Here is a 19,487-nt window from a genome sequence, read left to right as displayed (position 1 = left end):
AAAAATTAAATTAAAAAGAAGACCATCCAGAGAATAATCTTTTTAAAATCTTTAAATGTTATTACAAAGTCTCCTTTCCCAGGATGCTTGGCTCAGTGGGAAGAGCATGCAACTCTTGATCTCAGGATTGTTGAGTTTGAGCCTCACATTGGGTATGGAGATTAGTTAAAAAAACAAATAAACTTAAAAAAAAAGATGCAAACAACAACAAAATCTCCTTTCCCCAAGTTTTTAATAGATAAAAAAGTGAGAACAAGACTTTCCTCAAGCTCATATTTTATTTGTTAACTTCTAGCCTCTCAGTGGGATGAAAGTTCATTAATTGCAATTCTGTTTCTGCTACAGAAAGCGGGGAGCACATAATAAGTAGTCCTTTCAGGTTCTACTGGTTTCCTAATGAGGAAAAGATGATGAATGCTAACCTGGATTTCTTTTTTTATTTTGTTTTTAAGGATATTTTTTGTTGCCAATGTGTTACATTTCGGCTAAATTGTAGGTTAAATTGGCTTTGTTTTTTATCAACTTTTTAAAATTAATTGACATATAATATTGCGTCAGTTTTAGGTGTACAGCATAATGGTTTGATGAATATACATGTTGCGAAATGGTTACAATAAGTTTAGTTAACATCCATCACTGCATGTAGGTACAATTTCTTTCTTGTGATAAGAACTTTTAAGACTTACTCTCTTAGCTACTTTCAAATACACAATATAGTATTGTTAACTATAGTCGTCATGTGCATGTTACATCCCTAGGATTTATTTATCTTACAGCAGAAGGGGTTAACATTTAAATTGGTGGAATAAGAAAAGCAAATGGCTGTCTCCAATGTGAGTAGGCATTATCCAATCCATTCAGGGCTTGAATAGAACAAAAAGGCAGAGGAAGGCTGAATTGCTTCTCTGCCTGACTGAATGAGCTGGGACATCCATCTTCTCCTGCCCTCCTGCGCTCCTGGTTCTCAGGCCTTGAGACCTGGACTGGTATCTACACCATAGGGTCTCTGGCTGTTAGATTTCCAAATTATACCACTGATCTTCCTTGGTCTCCAGCTTGAAGAGGACAGATCATGGGACTTCTCAGGATCCATATTTACATGAGCTACTGTATATATATATATACACATTATATATACATATACATTATATATACATATACATTATATATATATATATATAATATGTAAAAACTCACTAACTCATTCACTCACTAAGTAATTCACTAATTCATTCAAGGTTCTCTAGAGAAATAACAAATAGAAAACATCTATCCTATCACAGTAATACAGTAGTGCTAACTACGGGCAGGATGCCTCAGTTCCTTGGCATGTGGTCATCTTTATAGAGCTAGTTGAGTATCTTTATGACATAGTACCTGGTAGCCCCTAGAGCAATTGATCCAAGAGAAAAAGCTGGAAGAGATGGGTGTTTTTTATGATTTACCTTCAGAAGTCACACACTAAGATTTTTGCTGTATTCTTTTGGTTATATGGACAAATCTTGTGTGACTAAAGTGGAGAGGACTCTACAATGGAGGTGAGGTCATTGGGGCCGTTTTAGAGACTGGCAACCACAACCAGTCACTCAAAATGTAAACTAAACTATGTAATTTTACTGGATTCCAACCAAATTGATACATAATAACTGTTTTTTTTTTTTGAAAGTAGGCTCCGCACCCAGTGTAGGGCTTGAACTCATAACCCTGAGATTAAGGGTTACATGCTCTACCAAATGAGCCAGCCAAGTGTCACAAATATTAAACACTTTAAATGGGGACGGCATCAACAGCTTTTTTGTTTTAACATTTTACTCATTTATTTGAGAGAGAGAGAGAGCACGAGCTAGGCGGGGAGGGATAAGCAGCCTCCATGCTGAGTGCAGAGCCCAATGTGGGGCTCTATTCTAGAACCCCAAGATCATGATCTGAGGCAATATCAAGAGTTGGATGTTTAATCAACCAAGCTACCCAGGTGTCCTGAATCAACAGCTTTCTAATGTAATTTGTGATTAATGTGTGTGTACACACACACCGTGTATGAATATATGCACATATATATCTCATACTCCTTTGATATATATTATGCTCTAGTAAGGAATGTTAAATTGCTTAATCTAATATATTGGAAAATAAATTTTACATTTTTATATCTGTCAATGCACATGATTCTGAAAATAAACCCTGAGAAGAGAAAAATAAATCAGTTCTGAGTAAAAGTTATATCATTAGTCTTCTTGCTACTGTTCATAGGGGGTGGTGGAGCTCGAGAAAGTTTTGCTGGAAATCTATGAAAGGAAATATCCAGGTCCCTGAATGTTCATGCATTACTATTCTTGGGGTATAGTCTACTTGCCATCCTAGTTTTAACACACATTTCACAAGCCCCTTTTATCGGGAGTACAAAACAGTTTACCATGGCATCAATATATTTTTTTTTCCTGTTTGAAAAGCCAGGGCATAAGCACATCTCCTTTTGGGGTCTTTAAGTGTTTACATAAATATTCATTTTAGACCAATGGTGAGTGCTGATTCTCCTACGAATTCCAGGAACACATCTCTTCCAGACTCTTTATCGTAAGGAAAAAAATTTCCTTAGAATTTGCATTTTTTAAGCAGAGCTATTCTTTTCCAAAGAGATCACTCTTTATTCATGACATTATGTACCTATATCTATCTGACCATAGATCCTGGGGTGGCAGGGTAGTAATCCCTCAGAAGCCTCAGGGAGCTTTCTTAAATGAAAAAGTATTTCTCAGAAGTCTATAGAAAATATCATGCTTAATATCAACAGCATACAAAGGGTGGGGCAGTGGGAGTGATCTGCCCAAGGTGCAAGCACTTAGGAGGTGTACACTATAGAAAATTTAAAAACAATAGTAAAATGCACCAAAAACCCATTTGCTTTTTATTTTCAGTTATAAACCAAAACTATCCATGATAAGGCACTCCTCTGTGGGAAAAAAAAAAAAACAAAAAACTAAACATTTGTGGAGTTTTACTCTTTGGAAACATTTATTCTTCATATGTAACATATTTGGAAACTTTGGAGGGGAAATTGCCCATTCTTTTCACTCTCACTTCATCAGTGGAAAGTGCTGCAAAAATGTAGGCACAAATGTAGGTATTGGCTGTGAAAAATGTTCCCAGACAAGATGGAGTGCTCATTATGAAGCTGTGTGGGCATTAAAGAAATTTTGAAAAGCTAACTTCATTCTTTGAAGTTCTGTGTGATCAAAGAGAAAATATGAGTATAGGAGGATCAGCTCAGATTGTATTGTCTCCTACGTGTAATTTTTCTTTTCTGAGTCATCTGGTTTTCTGGCGTGAAACCTTAGAGGTTGATTATGCACAAAAATATTTGCAAGCAGCCAGAATCAGCTTCAAACAATTTAAAGTGGAGTTCCTAGCCTTAAGGTTGTTCCCTTAAGATTACCACATAGAGATGTGTAGAAAAGGCCATTAACCATAAACCAAAAAATAAAAGGGATAGGGTGGGGGGGGCAGGGTATATAAAGAAAATAAACATTTGAATTTTTAAAAAATCATTTTTAAAGAAGAACAGTAACAAGAATGACAAAAGATGTTGGTCTTACATTGCCCAAATAAATCAAAAGGGTAATTTCGAGTGTCAATAATTTTCATCAAGAACTAGACACAATTTCTAAAGCAAAGGATCAAATAATGTCAAGGTTTGCTATCATTCAGCCATTTCTTCACAATATACCATGGTATAGGCAACCCACAGAGTGAGTGAAGATATTTGCAATACTTATAACTGAGAAGAGCTTATATCTAAATTATATATGTAAGAACTTGTATAGATTAATTGGAAAATAAATGACAAAAAAAAGGCTAATCCATAGAAAAACAGACCAAAGATTTAGTGAATTCACTAAAGAAAACCCAGTTAAAATAAACATTGAAAGATGCTTGACAAGGAATGATAATTGAGGAGATGCAAAGCAAATTGCGAGGAGAGATTAGTACACCTCCACCAATGCAGCTAAATTTAAAAGTCTGATGAGAGGGATGCCTGGGTGGCTCAGTGGTTGAGCATCTGCCTTTGGTTCAGGGTGTGATCCTGGGGTCCTAGGATTGAGTCTTGCATCAGGCTCCCCACAGGGAACCTACTTCTCCTGCTGCCTCTCTGTATGTCTCTCATGGATAAATAAAATCTTTTTAAAAATGTAAAAAAAAAAAAAACACAACCAAAAATCCATCAACAGAATGGATAAATAATTGTGTTATAGTCATAAAATGGGATATCATACAATAATGAAAATGAACAGTTTATAGGCAATGACATAGCTGATTCTCACAAAAATAGTAGTAAGCAAAAGAGTTCATAAACTAACACATACTGCGTGATTCTGTTTACATGAAGTTCAAAAACAGAGGAAACTAAATTATAATGTCCAGACTGAATACTGAGGTGGTGGTAAAATTATAAAGAAAACCAAAGCAAAGATTACCAAGGTCAGGAGAGTAGGAAACTTGTGCTTGCCAAGGGGTATGGACTGGGCTAGAAGAGTCCTAGGAATGTTCTTTTTCTTGATCTGGATGGTGGGTTAGATAGGCATTCATTTTATAATCATTCATTAACTACACATTTACATTTTATATATTTTTCTGTTTTTTGCATCATAACTAAAAACATTTTTTTAAAGATTTATTTATTCATGAGAGACACAGAGAGACGCAGAGACACAGGCAGAGGGAGAATTAGGCTTCTCACAGGGAGCCTGGTGCGGGACTCCATCCTGGATCCTGGGATCAGGCCCTGAGCTGAAGGCAGATGCTCAACGGCTGAGCCACCCAGGCATCCCATCACAAAAACAAAACATTTTTTAAGTCTCCTTTTATCCTCAGCAATGAGAACTCAGGCTATTACTACATACCAAATTGCCAAATAATAAGACATAAAAATTTGTATGCTTTACACATTAACCTCTTTGCAGAGGATGTTACAATTTATTTTCAAGCCCAATTTCAGAAATGCAAACATTTACCAATAAGCCAACCAATTAACAAGTATCAAACTCCAGAAGTAATTTTAAAATAATTAAAATTTGTAGTAACCTATCTAGTAGCCAATTGTGTCCAGTCTCTCCTAAATCTAAATTTTAACGGGTGGTAAAAACCTTGGCCACTCCTGAGAATAAGTATGTTTTCTTTCATCTGCGGTATAGTCACAAAGCATTATAGAAATCTATTTTCTAAAGTTTCCAGATTTTTCCAAACATACAGACACTAAAACCAGGTGGACGAGATCGAGATCCGTATCTCAAAATGAGCATGAGGAAAAGCAGCTAGGTACAAAAAATAACATTAAAGATATTTTTGAAACAAATTGTTGGTCTTATTTCTAGGAATTTATTCTGCAGGTATGAATTCCTGCATACATAATATGTGAATAAAATAGTCAGTGTAGATTGCATTGATGCCCCCAGCAGAGCCAGCTGAGGAAGAAGCTCCTTCTTCAATCCTGGGGTCATGCTCCAGCCACTGCGCACCGGTGCCTCCCAACCCTAAATGTGGAAGATGGCTTGGACTGCAGGTGGTTTTGTTACAGTTTCTTTGAAAATACATTGGGAGTTTAATAATAGTAGAGCAGTAGTAGTGCAGCATAAGGAAAGAAGTTCAAGTCTCAGAGGGCTTCCTGAAAGCAAAAGGAAGAAACCAGGGAAAGGATGAGACCCAACTATGAAGCCAGAAGTGTTTTTCAAAGTGATTCTGAGTCATCAGACAGGAGACCCAGGAATTTGCATTTTAATAAGACAGCTGGGGATTCTGATACATTGAAGAATTGCACCTAAAAGAAATGTATACAAAATAGGAATCGTCTTGAGCCTTCTACTTTGGGAATTAAAGAGAATGGGCTGGTAACATTTAGTGGATTCCTTAATTCTAAAACTCATAAATGATGAGGAGCATTCAGTCAGATATGACACTCATTTCTCTACCACAGAATTCACAAGACGCTACAGTTAATAGTGTTAACAGCCCTGTGAAGGAAGTCTAGAGTTTAAGTGACTTTCTAAAGATTCCACAGTTAGGCGGCCACAGATGAGATTTAAACTAGGACTGCTGATTGCCAGGCGAGTGCTCTTTTCCACTATGTTATTGACAATGATGGGTGTTACGGTCAAAATGGAATTTTGAGGAAAAGAGGAAAAAGAATAAAGAACATACAATCTTTAAAAACACTGAGATACTCTTTCTTACCCAACATTGGTAAAAATTCAAAAGTCTGAGTCTCTCCGTTGTCACTAAAGGTATGGAACTCTGAGAATCCTTGTAAGCTTGTTGGAGGATGTATAAATTACAATCTTCAGCTGGGAGAACATTTTGTCAGTACCCAGCAAAGCTGAAGATGTGTAGCTTCTGTACCTGAGGCATATGATGCAGAGAGACTTTGATGTGTCCAGTCTACTTTTTGCAGTAGTCTTATAATGAAGGGCTGATCCAGTTCTGTGGGTCTTGAAGCTTATTATAATAATATAGGAGGTTTTTTTTAAAGAAAATAATAAAGAATTACAAATATTAAGGTAAATATTTACTTAGAATGAGAGAAGTTACAAGAAATTTCTAGAACTTTGGAAATTCATGCCCCTCTCTTCTGAGTTCCTTAAGAAATGCTTCCTGATTGCTTCCCTTCTTATTTTACAACTCCCAGCAGTGTCTCGCATTGGGGGGGGAGGTAGGGGCCAGGGACAGGGAGACACATAAATGCAAATAAGGGGCTCTGAGTTTACCTTTCATTAGCTTCATGGTAAATCCACCACTGTTTATAATAGAAAAACGTTGAAAGCAGCCCAAATAACCATTAGAATGAGAATGAATTAATTGTGGTATAGTCATATAACAGAATATTACAAAGAATGAACTGCAGCTACATGGATATATGTCAAAAAGTAAATTTGAGTTGCAGAATAATTTATAGAGTAAGACACCATTAACTTAAAATTTAAAATATGCAAAACAATACAAGAGACTATAGATATATGCATATTATATATACATATATGTATGTGTACATATGTGTGTATTATATATAATTGTGTGTGTATAACTAAAGTATAAAAACATGGAAAGAAACGAAAAACATTGAATTCTGGATAGTGGTTACCTCCACCCAAGATGAAAAGAGGGGAATGGGATTGTAGAGAAGTACAAAGGAGATCCATTTCCTGGAACGAGAAAGATCTCTAAGAGGACAAAATATTAAGCTTTGATACAACAAACCTAGACGTTAGCTACCAGGTTTTATTGCATTATTTTCTAAACGCTTCTATATGTAGGAAATAGTTCACATGTTTTATGAGCAAAAAAAGTCTCTGTACTAACCAGGGAAATATAATGCTTTAATTCTAGCAGCAGACTTGATGCCTCTATTTTAATATTTAATTTATATTTTTATTGAGGTATATGTAAGTAAAATGCACAAATCTTAAGTTTACAGCTCAAGGAATGTTTACATATCTGGTACAGGTAAGGCCACCAAGATCACGATAGAGAATATTGCCAACTCTCTTTAGGACATGCAATTCCCCTTTCCCTGGCTAATATTCATCCTCTGGCTTCAGCTTAGATGTCACTTCCTCCAGGAAAACTGCCTTACTCCCCCAGCGTTTGGTTACTACTGCTCTTCTGTGCTTTTTCCTTTACCTGACCACTTACTTGTCATCTTTTCTTTCTAGATTATGAGCTGCTTTTCCGAAGGTTCCAAAGTACACATGCAATTTCTTGTTCTGTTTTGTGCCTTCGCCTTTCCATTTTTCAAGTTAAATTGTACTCACCAACTTTAGCTTCTTCAGAGAAACTCAGGATCCTTTACAATATTCACCCATTCCCTGTCTACACCAAATATCTCCATAATTTCTGCATCAGGTACTATGTTCCTCTATGTTTTGAGGTCATAACCTTGGTATCAAGTTTTGGGTGTTGAGAGTTTCATGAGTGGACTCAAGCGTAATGAAAACCCTGAACACAGAGTTGTATTTTATGACCACATGGAGTATCAGAGTAATGCCTGCCTTTTAGAAGCCAGGAAGCTTTGCAAGTGAAGCTGAAACCTGTCGTGCTGAGCCTGATTAAAACCTTCTCTAAAGCTGACAACTAATGCTAACGGTGTTCATCGCCTAGACCTGTATTATCAAAAGGTAACAATAAGGACGGTTCACTTCTGTTCCTCACTCCAGGGTGCCTCAGGGGACTCCCAGAATCATAGACTGGTAGGCATGCTGAAGAAGGCAAGTCCTCTCTATGTTGTAGGGGGAGCAAGTGAAGAGTACTTTAATCGCTGGAGTAATAAGTGGAGAAGAAAATGGACTCTGGTGCCAGACTGCCAGTGTAACTTGGAACCAGCTCAAAACCTCTCCAAGCTTCAGTTTCTCCTTTGGAAATGGAGGGTGGTGATGCTAACCCTACTTCAGAGGGCTATTGTGAAGATTGAGTTAATACATGAAAACTTCCTGGCATGGAGTAAGCATTCTACAGCACTAGCAACCATTAGTACCAACATAGTAATGTATTAATTGTGAAAAGATTACTCTGGCTACTGTCTAATGAATCTAAAAAGTGTCATTCCAACATTGAAAACAAAAACAAGAAAACGTAATTTGATATAGCACAAGATACATGGAGTGTTTTGGAACTTAGCACCAGAGGCACAAATGCTATAGTCAACTTGCATTGTATTCATTTTTAATGAACTACTGCTAGTTTTCAGTTTCACCCACTGGTTTCCCTTATCTTCATCAAACTAGTGGACACTGGTCCCCTGCTTAAAAATTAATTAACACTTTGGCTTAAACCAGCTGTAGATGAGAGAGTAAAGGAAGTCAGGATCACTGTGGTAAGGACCACAGTTCTTAAAATACACATTGAGGGGAAAGGAGTGGTGAAAGAAGGCAAGACAGAAAAACAGCCTGGGCAGGAAGTGAGCCAATTGGTCACCATTTTTCATCCCTTCGACAAGGTAGGCATAGTCAACACATTAATGCTGTGATCATTCCTTCCCAGATTTTGTAGCCAATACAGAAAAGTCATACTTATTTTTTTGTTGTTGTTAAAGTCCCAAAGCTACATAATTCTGAAGGTATTTGGACATTCCCATATTTTTAAAAATTTTATTTAAGTAATCTCTATCCCCTATGTGGAGCTCGAACTCATGACCCCAAGATCAAGAGTTGCATGATCCTATTGAGCCAGCCAGGTGCCCCTCCATATTTCTCTTTGAGAGTTTCAAGAAGTGCCCGAGAACTATGGTATTTTAGTGGGAGATATTTTTTAGTCTATCTTGAGAACAATTTTACAATGCTTCCAGGCTGTTTGCCCTCCTAGTAACCTTTCCTGCTCACCCCCTCATAGGAAATACTCTTTTTTACATCCCAGCACTGCAAAATTCTGAGCTTCCTCAAAAACTCCGTTTATTTCCTTCCCTAGACTACTACTTCACTTGGCTCATCTATTTATGTGTACTTACTGGTTTATTTTTTTTTTTAAGATTTGATTTATTTATTCATGAGAGACACACAGAGAGAGGGGGGGGGAGAAGGCAGAGGCAGAAGGAAGCTCCATGCAGGGAGCCCAACGCAGGAACCCCAGGATCAGGCCCTGAGCTGAAGGCGGCGCTAAACCTCTGAGCCACCCAGGCTGCCCAACTTACTGGTTTATGTTGCATTAATCTGTTTTGTTGTCATTCCCCATGTCTAGACAACGAGCTTCTTGGTGGAAGGGATCATGATTTTACTTCCCACCTTGAGATACTCTATAACATTACAGTTTAGTGGATGGAGCCAGAATTTCTGAGGTTAAATATCACATTTATAGGTTGTATTGTATCTTCTTGAACAAGTCATTTCACTTTCCTGTGCCCAACTTCCTGTATCTGTAAAATGGGCATAATAGTAGCAGCAACTTTAAGTTGCTAGATGGAAAAACCTTTTCCTGATTGTCAGTGAATTACAGGATCTTTTTTTTTTTTTTTTTTCGATTTGGGAGGGAGTGGTGGATACATTTAAAAGGGTCATTGTTTCCAGGTCAAACCAAAGCAGGTAACTGTGTTGGAAAAAAAGAAAGACTTGAAGATTCCAACAGGCAATGCCCAACATTCCCTTCAGTGTCTCTCCAACATCTTCTCATTGCAGTGCCTTCCCCGATTTGCATATACAAAGACTCTTCAGGGGTCAGAGGGCTCCCTTCTCAGCAAGCCATCTCTGGCATCCCACGTTGAGGCTCCGCCAGAGAACTGATCACCCTTTCATGCACTTGTCTGTTTAGATCCCGTATGACTATGACGAGCAAGGGCCTCTGTCTTGTCTTTCCTTGCGCTCAGAACTCAGGAATGACTAACATCCTCAGGCTCCTGTTCTCAACAACTAAGCCTCCTGGAGGCTTTCCTTCAGCATCAGCCACTCCTTACCTCTCAGCGTCTCTCGGCATCACCTGGAAGCGTTAGACATTAAGACCTCTTAGGGGATCCCTGGGCGGCTCGGTGGCTTAGCGCCTGCCTTTGGCCCGGGGAGCGATCCTGGAGTCCTGGGATCGAGTCCCACGCCAGGCTCCCTGCATGGAGCCTGCTTCTCTCTCTGCCTGTGTCTCTGCCTCTCTCTCTCTATCATGAATAAATAAATAAAATCTTAAAAAAAAAACACTAAGACCTCTTAGACCGGGTCCCTCGCGCGCTCCCCTTTTGCCCCCGCGAGAACGCTTAGAGCCCGAACGCCTTAGCTCCGCCCCCTCTGGGCCTCAGGCCCCGCCCCCTCCGCCCTCGGCCCGCCCCTCCGCCCTCGGCCCGCCCCCGTCTCTGGCCCGCCTTCTCCAGAAACCGGAGTCCCCAGTGCGCACGCTCCTTCTCAACCCGCTCGTGGCGTGATGACGTGGACGTTGGCGTGTGACGTAGCGGGGCGGCCGCGCGTGTTTCGGCTCGGGGAGGCGGTCGCGGCTGTGGGTTCCGAGCCCAGGCGCGACCGTGAGGTGTCCTGGCGCGCGTGGGGCTCTCGGGCGCGCGCCGCTGTGCTCTCACTCGGCCCCGTCCGGGGAGGGGGGCGGAGGGGGAGCTGGAGCCGCGGAAGGGGAAGGGAGCCGCGGGGGGTGGGGGGCGTGGGGCGCCCTGAGCGCAGGCTGCAGCGGGGACCCCGGGAGGTTCGCGGTAGGCAAGGTCGGCGCCCGCCGGGAGAGGCCCGGGGGCGGCCGCGCGATGTTCGGGGCGCGGTTCCTGGCCCGAGCCCTGCGCTCCTGTTCCTCAGCTCCCTGCCCGGGACACGGACCTCCGGCGCGGCTGAGCGTGCGGGACGCCCTCGGCGCCCAGAGCACGAGTGGGGAGCGCGTTAAGGTCCAGGTTGGTGTTCGGGAAGGGGGTGGGGCTTCCTTCTTTAGTGACTTAACGGCACCTGCAGGGTCAGACAGAATGACAGGCAGGGGAAGGAGAAAACGTAGGAAAAAAGAAAAATTCTGTAATTCACTGACCATCATGGGAAGGTTTGCCATCTAGCAGCTTAAAGTTGCTGCTGCTGCTGCTGCTATGCCCATTTTACAGATGCAGGAAGTGGGCACAGGGAAGTGCAATGACTTGCTCAGGGATGTACAGACGGTCGCGTACGTTCACGTTGGTCTCCCTTCCTTGCCTACCTTACTTTTTTCTTTTCTTTTTTCTTTTTTCTTTTCTTTTTTTTTTTTTTTGCAAAAGTGTCGGGATGCCTGTGAAGTGCTGGAACTTTGCCTTCACGGTACCGGGACATCGCCTGTGAGCTCGTTGGTCGTACAGCGGAGTAGACGTACGGGCCTCTGTGCCTGTATCCCTCATAATGAAGGTCCACAGTCAGCAGTGGCTGCTTTGACACTGTTTGGTCCGACTCGGTATTCACACAGGTCTGCCTGACAGTAAATGTTTGTTCAACCGAACAACGGATTTTATTCCACTTTTGACCATCCCAAGGCCTAAAAATGGGGGTTTGCATATAATGTACGTTTAATGAGTTAGGAGACAAAAGTAGAGTGTAGTAGTTTGAAACTCCGGAGTCAGGCTGCCTGGATTCAAATCTGGCCCTTAGTGCCTCCTCATTAATACAAGGCGTGTCTCCTATGTGTTCTGAACCTGTTTCCTTCTTGTAGCATAAAGCTTTAGCCTTAAACGCAGAGAGTCCTGAAGATTAAATGAGATGATAGGTATGAAGACATTCAGGACAGTGGCCCGCAGTCAATAAGTGTGGGCTGCTATTACTTCTCTTGCTATTATCATTTGGAACAGCTCCACATAGAAGATTTTCCCTCAACGGAGTAGACTAGCCAAGGTGATGTGATCATTTCTTACAGGTTGCTGAGACACTGATGAAGTCATTTTCTTGTCCTTGGATATCCTTGATTTTTAGCAGTAGGACACCTCTGTGTTTCTTTTGAGTTTGATTTTTTTTTCCATGATCCAAATCAAAAACTTTTCTTGCATTCACCTATTCATTTGACATATATACATTACTAATCCCTGCTGAGTGGTAATCTAGAAAGGATTCAAAGATAAAAACCTACTGCTCAGGGTAGAGGCTTTCATTTTAATACTGTGCAGTCTAAGACGGTAGCTACCTGCCGTTTGTGGTGCTGAGCCCTTGAAATGCAGCTAGTCTAAATTGAAGGGTAACTGTAAATGTAAAATACACCAATTTTGGAAAACAAAAGAATATAAAATACCTCAATATATATTTATGCTTATTATCTGTAGATAATATTTGGGGCATAGTGGGTTAAATAAAATATTAAAATTAATTTTACCTGTTTACTTTTAGTGTGACCCCTAAAACTTGGAAAATTACATATGTGTCTCACATTCTACTTGTGGGTCAGTCCTGGTCTAATGGCTAAGACAAGTAATTGGGGCAATGTGATACGTATTGGTGGTATAAAAAATTCTGAGAAAATAGAGATGTCCTTTACTATGTCAGGTCAAGGAAGACTGCTTGTATTATGTGACGTTTCACTTGAGTCCTGAGGACTGGGGATGGGGTGAAGATAGTGTTTCCTAGAAGTTTGATAATAATATAACCTTTGAGCTAAGAACTATATTCGAGGGGGATCCCTGGGTGGCTCAGGGGTTTGGCGCCTGCTTTTGGCCCAGGGCACGATCCTGGAGTCCCGGGATCGAGTCCCGTGTCGGGCTCCCAGCATGGAGCCTGCTTCTCCCTCCTCCTGTGTCTCTGCCTCTCTCTCTCTCTCTATGTCTATCATAAATAAATAAATCTTTAAAAAAAAAAAAAGAATTATATTTGAATTCTAGCTCTACTACTTGGGAACTGTGATTTTAATTATTTAGAGAGGTTATCTTAACTTCTCTAAATATATTCTTCATCTCTAAAATGGTAATCACTTCATTAAGTTCTTGTGAGAAATAAGTAGTAAAATATTTATAAAGGGCTTAGAACAAAAGCACATTTTTAAACAGTGCTTCACAAATGTTACTTTTTACCAACAAGTGAAAAGACAGTGATGCCTTAGGAATTACTGTTGGTTGAACAGCTGCCTTCAGGGAAGTGTGGGGAGATGAAACCAGAAAGATGGGCACACTTGTGCCCATACAGTTGTGAAAGGCCCTGTATAGGAGACTGAGGCAATTACACTTTATTCAGTGTAGCCCTAGAAAAAGTTCAAGGGTTTTCTGGTAGACTTGGTTTCAAATGGGACTTTATGGTAACCAGCAGTGTGACCTTCAACAAATTACTTAACTTCTCTGAGTCCAGGTTCTTGTAAGGCAGGTTATAATGATAATCCACTGAGCTGTTGTGAGGAAGGGATGAGAGATTATATGAAAAAGGTAGTAAAACACTTGTCCCATAGTAGATTTCTAGTGCATTGTAGATATTCCTTTCACTGAAAAACATTAATGGACTATTTGCTGTGTGCTTGACAATGGCCTTCAAAGCAACTAAAGCATAGTTCCTAAACTTTGAAATTATTATGGACATGCAAGGAAGTAATAGAAGAGTTTCACTAGCATTGTCTGTAGGGTATGGTGGGAACACACAGGGTCAATATAGTTTTTCCAAGTAGAATCCTCTCCCTTTTCCCAAGTGTGTCTGATAGTTAATCAGACACCATCAGTTGTTTCACAGTTGTTCACTGTTTGCTAGAAGTATATTCTCTCTTCTGTGCTAGTTTAAGTTGGATCTGATCTGTGAGAACTGGTTTTAGGTCTACCAGAAGACCTCTCATTTGTACTCACACATACCTGTCATTTAAACTCAGTGTCTTCAAAAGCTTATTTACTATTTAATACATATTCACAATGAAAAACTTCTTGAGAACTGTGTGATGCATTGTAAAAGGGGGAAAATCCCATAAAGATGTTTCTAGTCTATAACTACATAATTTCCATTCTGGGAATTTTATATAAAAGGAGATGGGGGCCAAAATATGTGCCCTGTTATTTGTTATGATGAGGAAAATGAGCAAGAGGCAGGAAGAAATACCTGAAATAGCCAATACTGGGGGAAATTGATGATGTGAATTAGTCTCATCACCTAGTGGAAAGTTAGGCATCTATTCAGAATGATGAGTTTTGTGGCACCTGGGTGGCTCAGTCAGTTAAGCATCTGCCTTTGGCTTGGGTCATGATCCCAGAGTTCTGGGATGGAGGCCCTCCTCAGACTCTGCTCAGCAGGGAGCCTACTTTTCCCTCTCCTTCTGCCTGCCTTCCTGCCTATTTGTGCTGTCCCCTCTCTGTGTCAAATAAATAAAATCTTAAAAAAAAATGATGAGTTTTATTAACAAAACAAAAAGATGTGATGCCAGAAGTGTATCTCACTGCAATAAGAATCCTTGAATTTTATAAATATATGGTGAACTAAAAGCAATTGATTTATTAAGGCAGGACTGAGGACATCTTTTTTTAAAGATTTTATTTATTCATGAGAGACACAGAGAGAGAGGCAGAGAGATAAGCAGGCTCCATGCAAGGAGCCTAATGTGGGACTTGATCCTGGGACTCCAGGATGATGCCCTGGGCCAAAGGCAGACACTTAACCACTGAGCCACCCAGGTATCCCAAGGACTTTTTTTTTTTCCCTTAGGCTTGTGTGTGAGTGTATAATGAAAATGTAAAATGTTAATGTGTTTTAAACTCACATTTAGAAATTTCTCTTCATTAGGGATGGATTCGTTCAGTCCGATCGCAGAAGGAAGTCTTGTTCCTGCATATAAACGATGGATCCTCTTTGGAAAGCCTTCAGGTTGTAGCAGATTCAAGCTTTGACAATAGGTGAGTTCTTTTTTAACGAAAGAATCCTTTTTTTCCCTTTCATCTCCTCTACTCCCCATTTCCCTAATCCAATGTTCATATTGCCCCCTGAGTGATCTTTTTCTTTTTCTTTCTTTTTTTTTTTTTTTTTTTAAAGATTTTTGTTTATTTCTTCATGAGCGACAGAGAGAGAGAGAGAGAGAGAGAGAGAGAGAGACATAGGCAGAGGGAGAAGCAGGCTCCATGCAGGGAGCCTGAGTGATCTTTCTAAACAAACCTACTTTTCAAAGCTTTGAGGCTCAAGTCCAAATATTTGGAATCAAAATCCTTCAAGCTCAGGCCTTTCTTTTTCTTTTCTTTTCTTTTTTTCTCTTTCTCTTTTATTTATTTTTAATTTTTTTTTTTACTATTTTTAAAATTTAAATTCAATTAACATACAGCGTATTCTTGGTTTTAGAGGTGGATGTCTGTGATTCATTAGTCTTATGTAACACACAGTGCTCATGATATCAGGTGCCCTTGTTAAGGCCCATCACCCATTTATTCCATTCCCTCAACCCCTCCCATCCAGCAACCCTGAGTTTGTTTCTTTTTTTTTTTTTTTTTTTTTTAATTTTTTTTTTTTCTGAGTTTGTTTCTTACGATTAAGAGTCTCTTGTGGTTTGTCTTCCTCTCCAATTTCATCTTGTTTTATTTCTCCCACCTTTCCCCTATGCTTTCCTTTCCTTCCCCTGTGCCCCTATGTTTTACTTCTTAAATTCCACATATGAATGAAATCATATGATAATTGTCTTTCTCTGACTGACTTATTCACATAGCATAATACCCTCAAGTTCCATCCACATCGTTGCAAATGGCAAGATTTCTTTTTCTTTTTCTTTTTTTTTTTTTTTGGTGGAGGCTTTTCTTTTTCTACCATTTTCACATAGTCTCTCTTAATTATTTGCTGCCCAAAGAAGGGTAAAACTTCTATCATTAAATATTGGAATGTTCTGATAGCAAGGTTTGTATTAAAATGGGGGTTCCATATAATGATATCTTGTTTATGCTTAATTTTTGTTATTGTAGAGAACTGGCTTTTGGGAGTTCTGTGGAAGTTCAAGGGCAGCTGGTAAAAAGTCCATCCAAAAAGCAAAATATGGAACTGAAGGCAGAAAAAATTGAAGTTGTTGGAAATTGTGATGCCACGGTACGCTTTTTCATACTTTAATGGAGACTATTTAGGCTTAATTTAAAACATTAGCAGTCGGTTTTAAGTGTGATTATTGGGAAGATGGCACTTAGAACTTGTTTCAGTTGTGACTTTGCAAATTATTAAAACAGGCTATAGAGCTTGAGTAATGTAGAGAGTATAGCAAGAAGTATATGGATGGCTGAGTTTAAAGAGTGAAAGTAAAGTATTAATTTATGCATCTTTGGACAACTGTCACAATTGAAACTTGCTGCTTTTACAAGGATGCCCCTGTTAGCCCCAGAGACATACAGGGGCAGACCATGTTCTTAGAAAATCCCTGCCTAATAATGACTTTTGCAGGATCTAGAACTGTGTTGTTCTATACAGTAGCCACTAACCACCTGTACATATTTCATATCAATGAATTTAATACTAAATCAATCAAAATTAAATTACTTCCTCAGTGGCATTAGCCACATTTCAAGGGTTCAGTCATAACCTGCAGCTGCTGGCTATCATAGTGGGTAGCACGGATACAGAACATTTCCATTTATCACAGAAAATTCTATGGGACAGCACTGGAGTGCTGTAATTACTGGGCTGAGCAAAGATAAGAAATTCTACGTTGAGACGTGTATGGAGTGCCTGGGTGGTGCAGTTGGTTAAGCATCTGATTCTTGGTTTCAGCTTAGGTCGTGATCTCAGGATCTTGAGATCAAGGCCCCCATTGGGCCCTGTGTTCACTCTGCTTGGTTTTCTCTCTCCCCCTCCTGCTCATGTGCACATGCTTTTTCTCAAATAAATCTTAAAAATTTTTTTTCTTTTCTTTATGCCTATTTTTGCAAGACTCTTTGCTAGTAGCTTTTATTTATCACCTGATAAAGAAGTTAGAGGATATAAAATCATAGGTTATCAACCCAGTTTCTGAATTGGAGAAAATGAGACCCAATCAGGTGACATGATTTGCATAACATTATATTGCTGACTAGTGCCACAGCTGAAATTGATGTACTAGCCATTTGACTATCCTGTAGTTTTGCTATACTTGTTTTCAAGTACTTAATGAATAAAAAATGAGGAAGTATAGGGAAATTGCATCATTTTCATTTTTATTTCTTTTGGATAATTGAAGGAAAATAAATACACAGAAATAGAAAGAAAGTAGGCAACTTGTAAAAAAAAGTCATTCAGAATAATTTTTAAAGAAATACAAATACTAATTGACAAGTAAAATCAGGAATCTGGTTTTAAGATTTCTGAAAAGTAGATGGTGAAAATAATTTGAAACTAAGAGAGGCATTGTAGAGGTAACTACTTTTGGTTTTGCATTTTTAGAGGAGTATAATGATTATTAAAATTTGCCATGTGTTTTACTCTTCTTAAATTTTTCTCACTTGGCTTCTATCGTTGTCATTCATCTTCCCCTTGATTTCAGGTTCATTTTTAAGTGTTCAGACATTAGAGAATTCTGATCCCCAGGTAGTCCCCAAACTCCTATTAATGTAAGCATATTTTGACTTTAGTAGATGTAGTACTTCTTTCTATTATGAAATAGATTAACGTGTACACTAAAAGAAATAGATAAGACTAAATGAAATAAGCTATCAATTTGGCTTTTTTACTTAGCTTTTCTGTTACCTTTTTATTGAAACTTTGGTTTTGGTCTGAAGGTTTGTTTGTTTCTTAATCTTAAAAAGTGAGGGTGGGCAGAGTGTAATATTTCTATGTAGACTCATAATTTGAAATTTTTGTAAATATACACTACTCCTCTGCCAGATGACAGAAAGCTGTTGACCCTCCCTTATGTTCTTAGACATGTTGATAAACAGTGAAAAACAGTGCTGATTGATTATAAACGATTGTGGGCTTTCAAGACATTTGGGTGATTTTAAAATTGAACACCAGCTGTGTGTACACAGCTGTAGAAAACATAATCTTTAATATCTACAATATTCTGAATTCTTATGTGCCAAACAGTAGACTATTTTACATAATTATATCCTAATCTCTCTATTTGTAAGTAGTGACTGATACAAACTAATGGATAGAAATTTGATAAATAACACATTAGCCTCAGTAATATTAACCTTGCCTGAGGTTCTACAGATAATAAGTAGTAGAGCTGAATTCAAACCCACATCTCTGATTCCACCTACCATTCTACTAATTTGGAACTAATGTGGACTATATTCACTTATATTAAGAAAAATAAAAGGAAAACATTTTAATTTTGTTCTGAAGCATTACTATTTAACAAGTGTCATAGAAACTGATTTTATAGAACATTATCTTTTTTAGCTTTTAATTTGTTTTTTCCATTTATTGGCAGGCGTTCCCTTTTAAGTATAAAGAGAGGCATCCTCTGGAGTATCTGAGACAATATCCTCACCTTCGGTGCAGAACTAATGCTCTGGGCTCTATACTGAGGGTTCGCAGTGAGGCCACAGCTGCTATTCATTCTTTCTTTAAGGTAAAGTGCTTTGTGTGCTTTTAGTTCTTTTTTGTTGTTGTTTTTTTCCACCCCCCTTGGCTATTCTTTCTTGTGAAGAAGTTGAATAATTGCAATCTTGGAGTAGTATTCTGAAAATTCTGTTAGTTACCATATTTATTCCAAGCATTCTTTACTTGTATGATACTTTTTTCTTTGGTTGCTTTAAAATTGTCTATCACTGGTCTTGAGCAATTAGATTGTGATGTGTCTTAGTGCAGTTTTCTTTGTTTCTTTCGTTTAGACCTTGTAAAGTTTCTTGGATCTATGTGTTTTAATTTTCAGCAAGTTTTTCAGCCATTATTTCTTCAAATATTTTTTATGTTACCTCCCCACTTTGGAGACTTCAATTGCCCATATATATGAAGTCACTTAATGATAGCTGCATAGCACACTGATGTTCTTTTCTTTTGTTAAATTCCTTTTTCCCTGTGTGTTTTTTTAGGGGGTAGTTTCTATTGCTATGCCTTCAAGCTTATTGATCTTTTCTTTTTCAACGACTAATTTGTAGTTATTTCAATCTAATGCATTTTCCATCTCACATTGTGGGTTTCATATCTAGATGTTTGATTCAGGCCTTTGTTTTTTTCCTTCTGTGT

The 19,487-nt window shown here is 38.9% G+C and overlaps 1 protein-coding gene across 7 annotated transcripts in view; it reads left to right on the top strand.

Annotated features, from left to right (window-relative positions):
* Nucleotides 1-10,901: 10,901 nt before the first annotated feature.
* The window catches only part of NARS2 (asparaginyl-tRNA synthetase 2, mitochondrial), a 122,771-nt gene continuing 114,185 nt past the window's right edge, over nucleotides 10,902-19,487 (top strand). For 2 of the 7 annotated variants that reach the window (XM_041730376.1, XM_041730374.1), the window contains exons 1-4: nucleotides 10,913-11,344; nucleotides 15,138-15,247; nucleotides 16,295-16,415; nucleotides 18,730-18,870. In XM_041730376.1, coding sequence (XP_041586310.1) covers nucleotides 11,204-11,344; nucleotides 15,138-15,247; nucleotides 16,295-16,415; nucleotides 18,730-18,870 — 513 coding nt within the window. In that variant the 5' untranslated portion in view covers nucleotides 10,913-11,203. Of the gene's footprint in view, nucleotides 11,345-11,692; nucleotides 11,875-15,137; nucleotides 15,248-16,294; nucleotides 16,416-18,729; nucleotides 18,871-19,487 lie in introns of those variants that run through there. The other 5 variants (XM_041730378.1, XM_041730377.1, XM_041730380.1 and 2 more) reach the window with 5 other exon arrangements.

This window comes from Vulpes lagopus, chromosome 15, assembly GCF_018345385.1.
Source record: "Vulpes lagopus strain Blue_001 chromosome 15, ASM1834538v1, whole genome shotgun sequence".
NCBI classification, from domain to species: Eukaryota; Metazoa; Chordata; class Mammalia; order Carnivora; family Canidae; genus Vulpes; species Vulpes lagopus.
The sequence above is the reverse complement of the archived record's forward strand: the minus strand, read 5'-3'. Positions and strand labels throughout refer to the sequence as shown.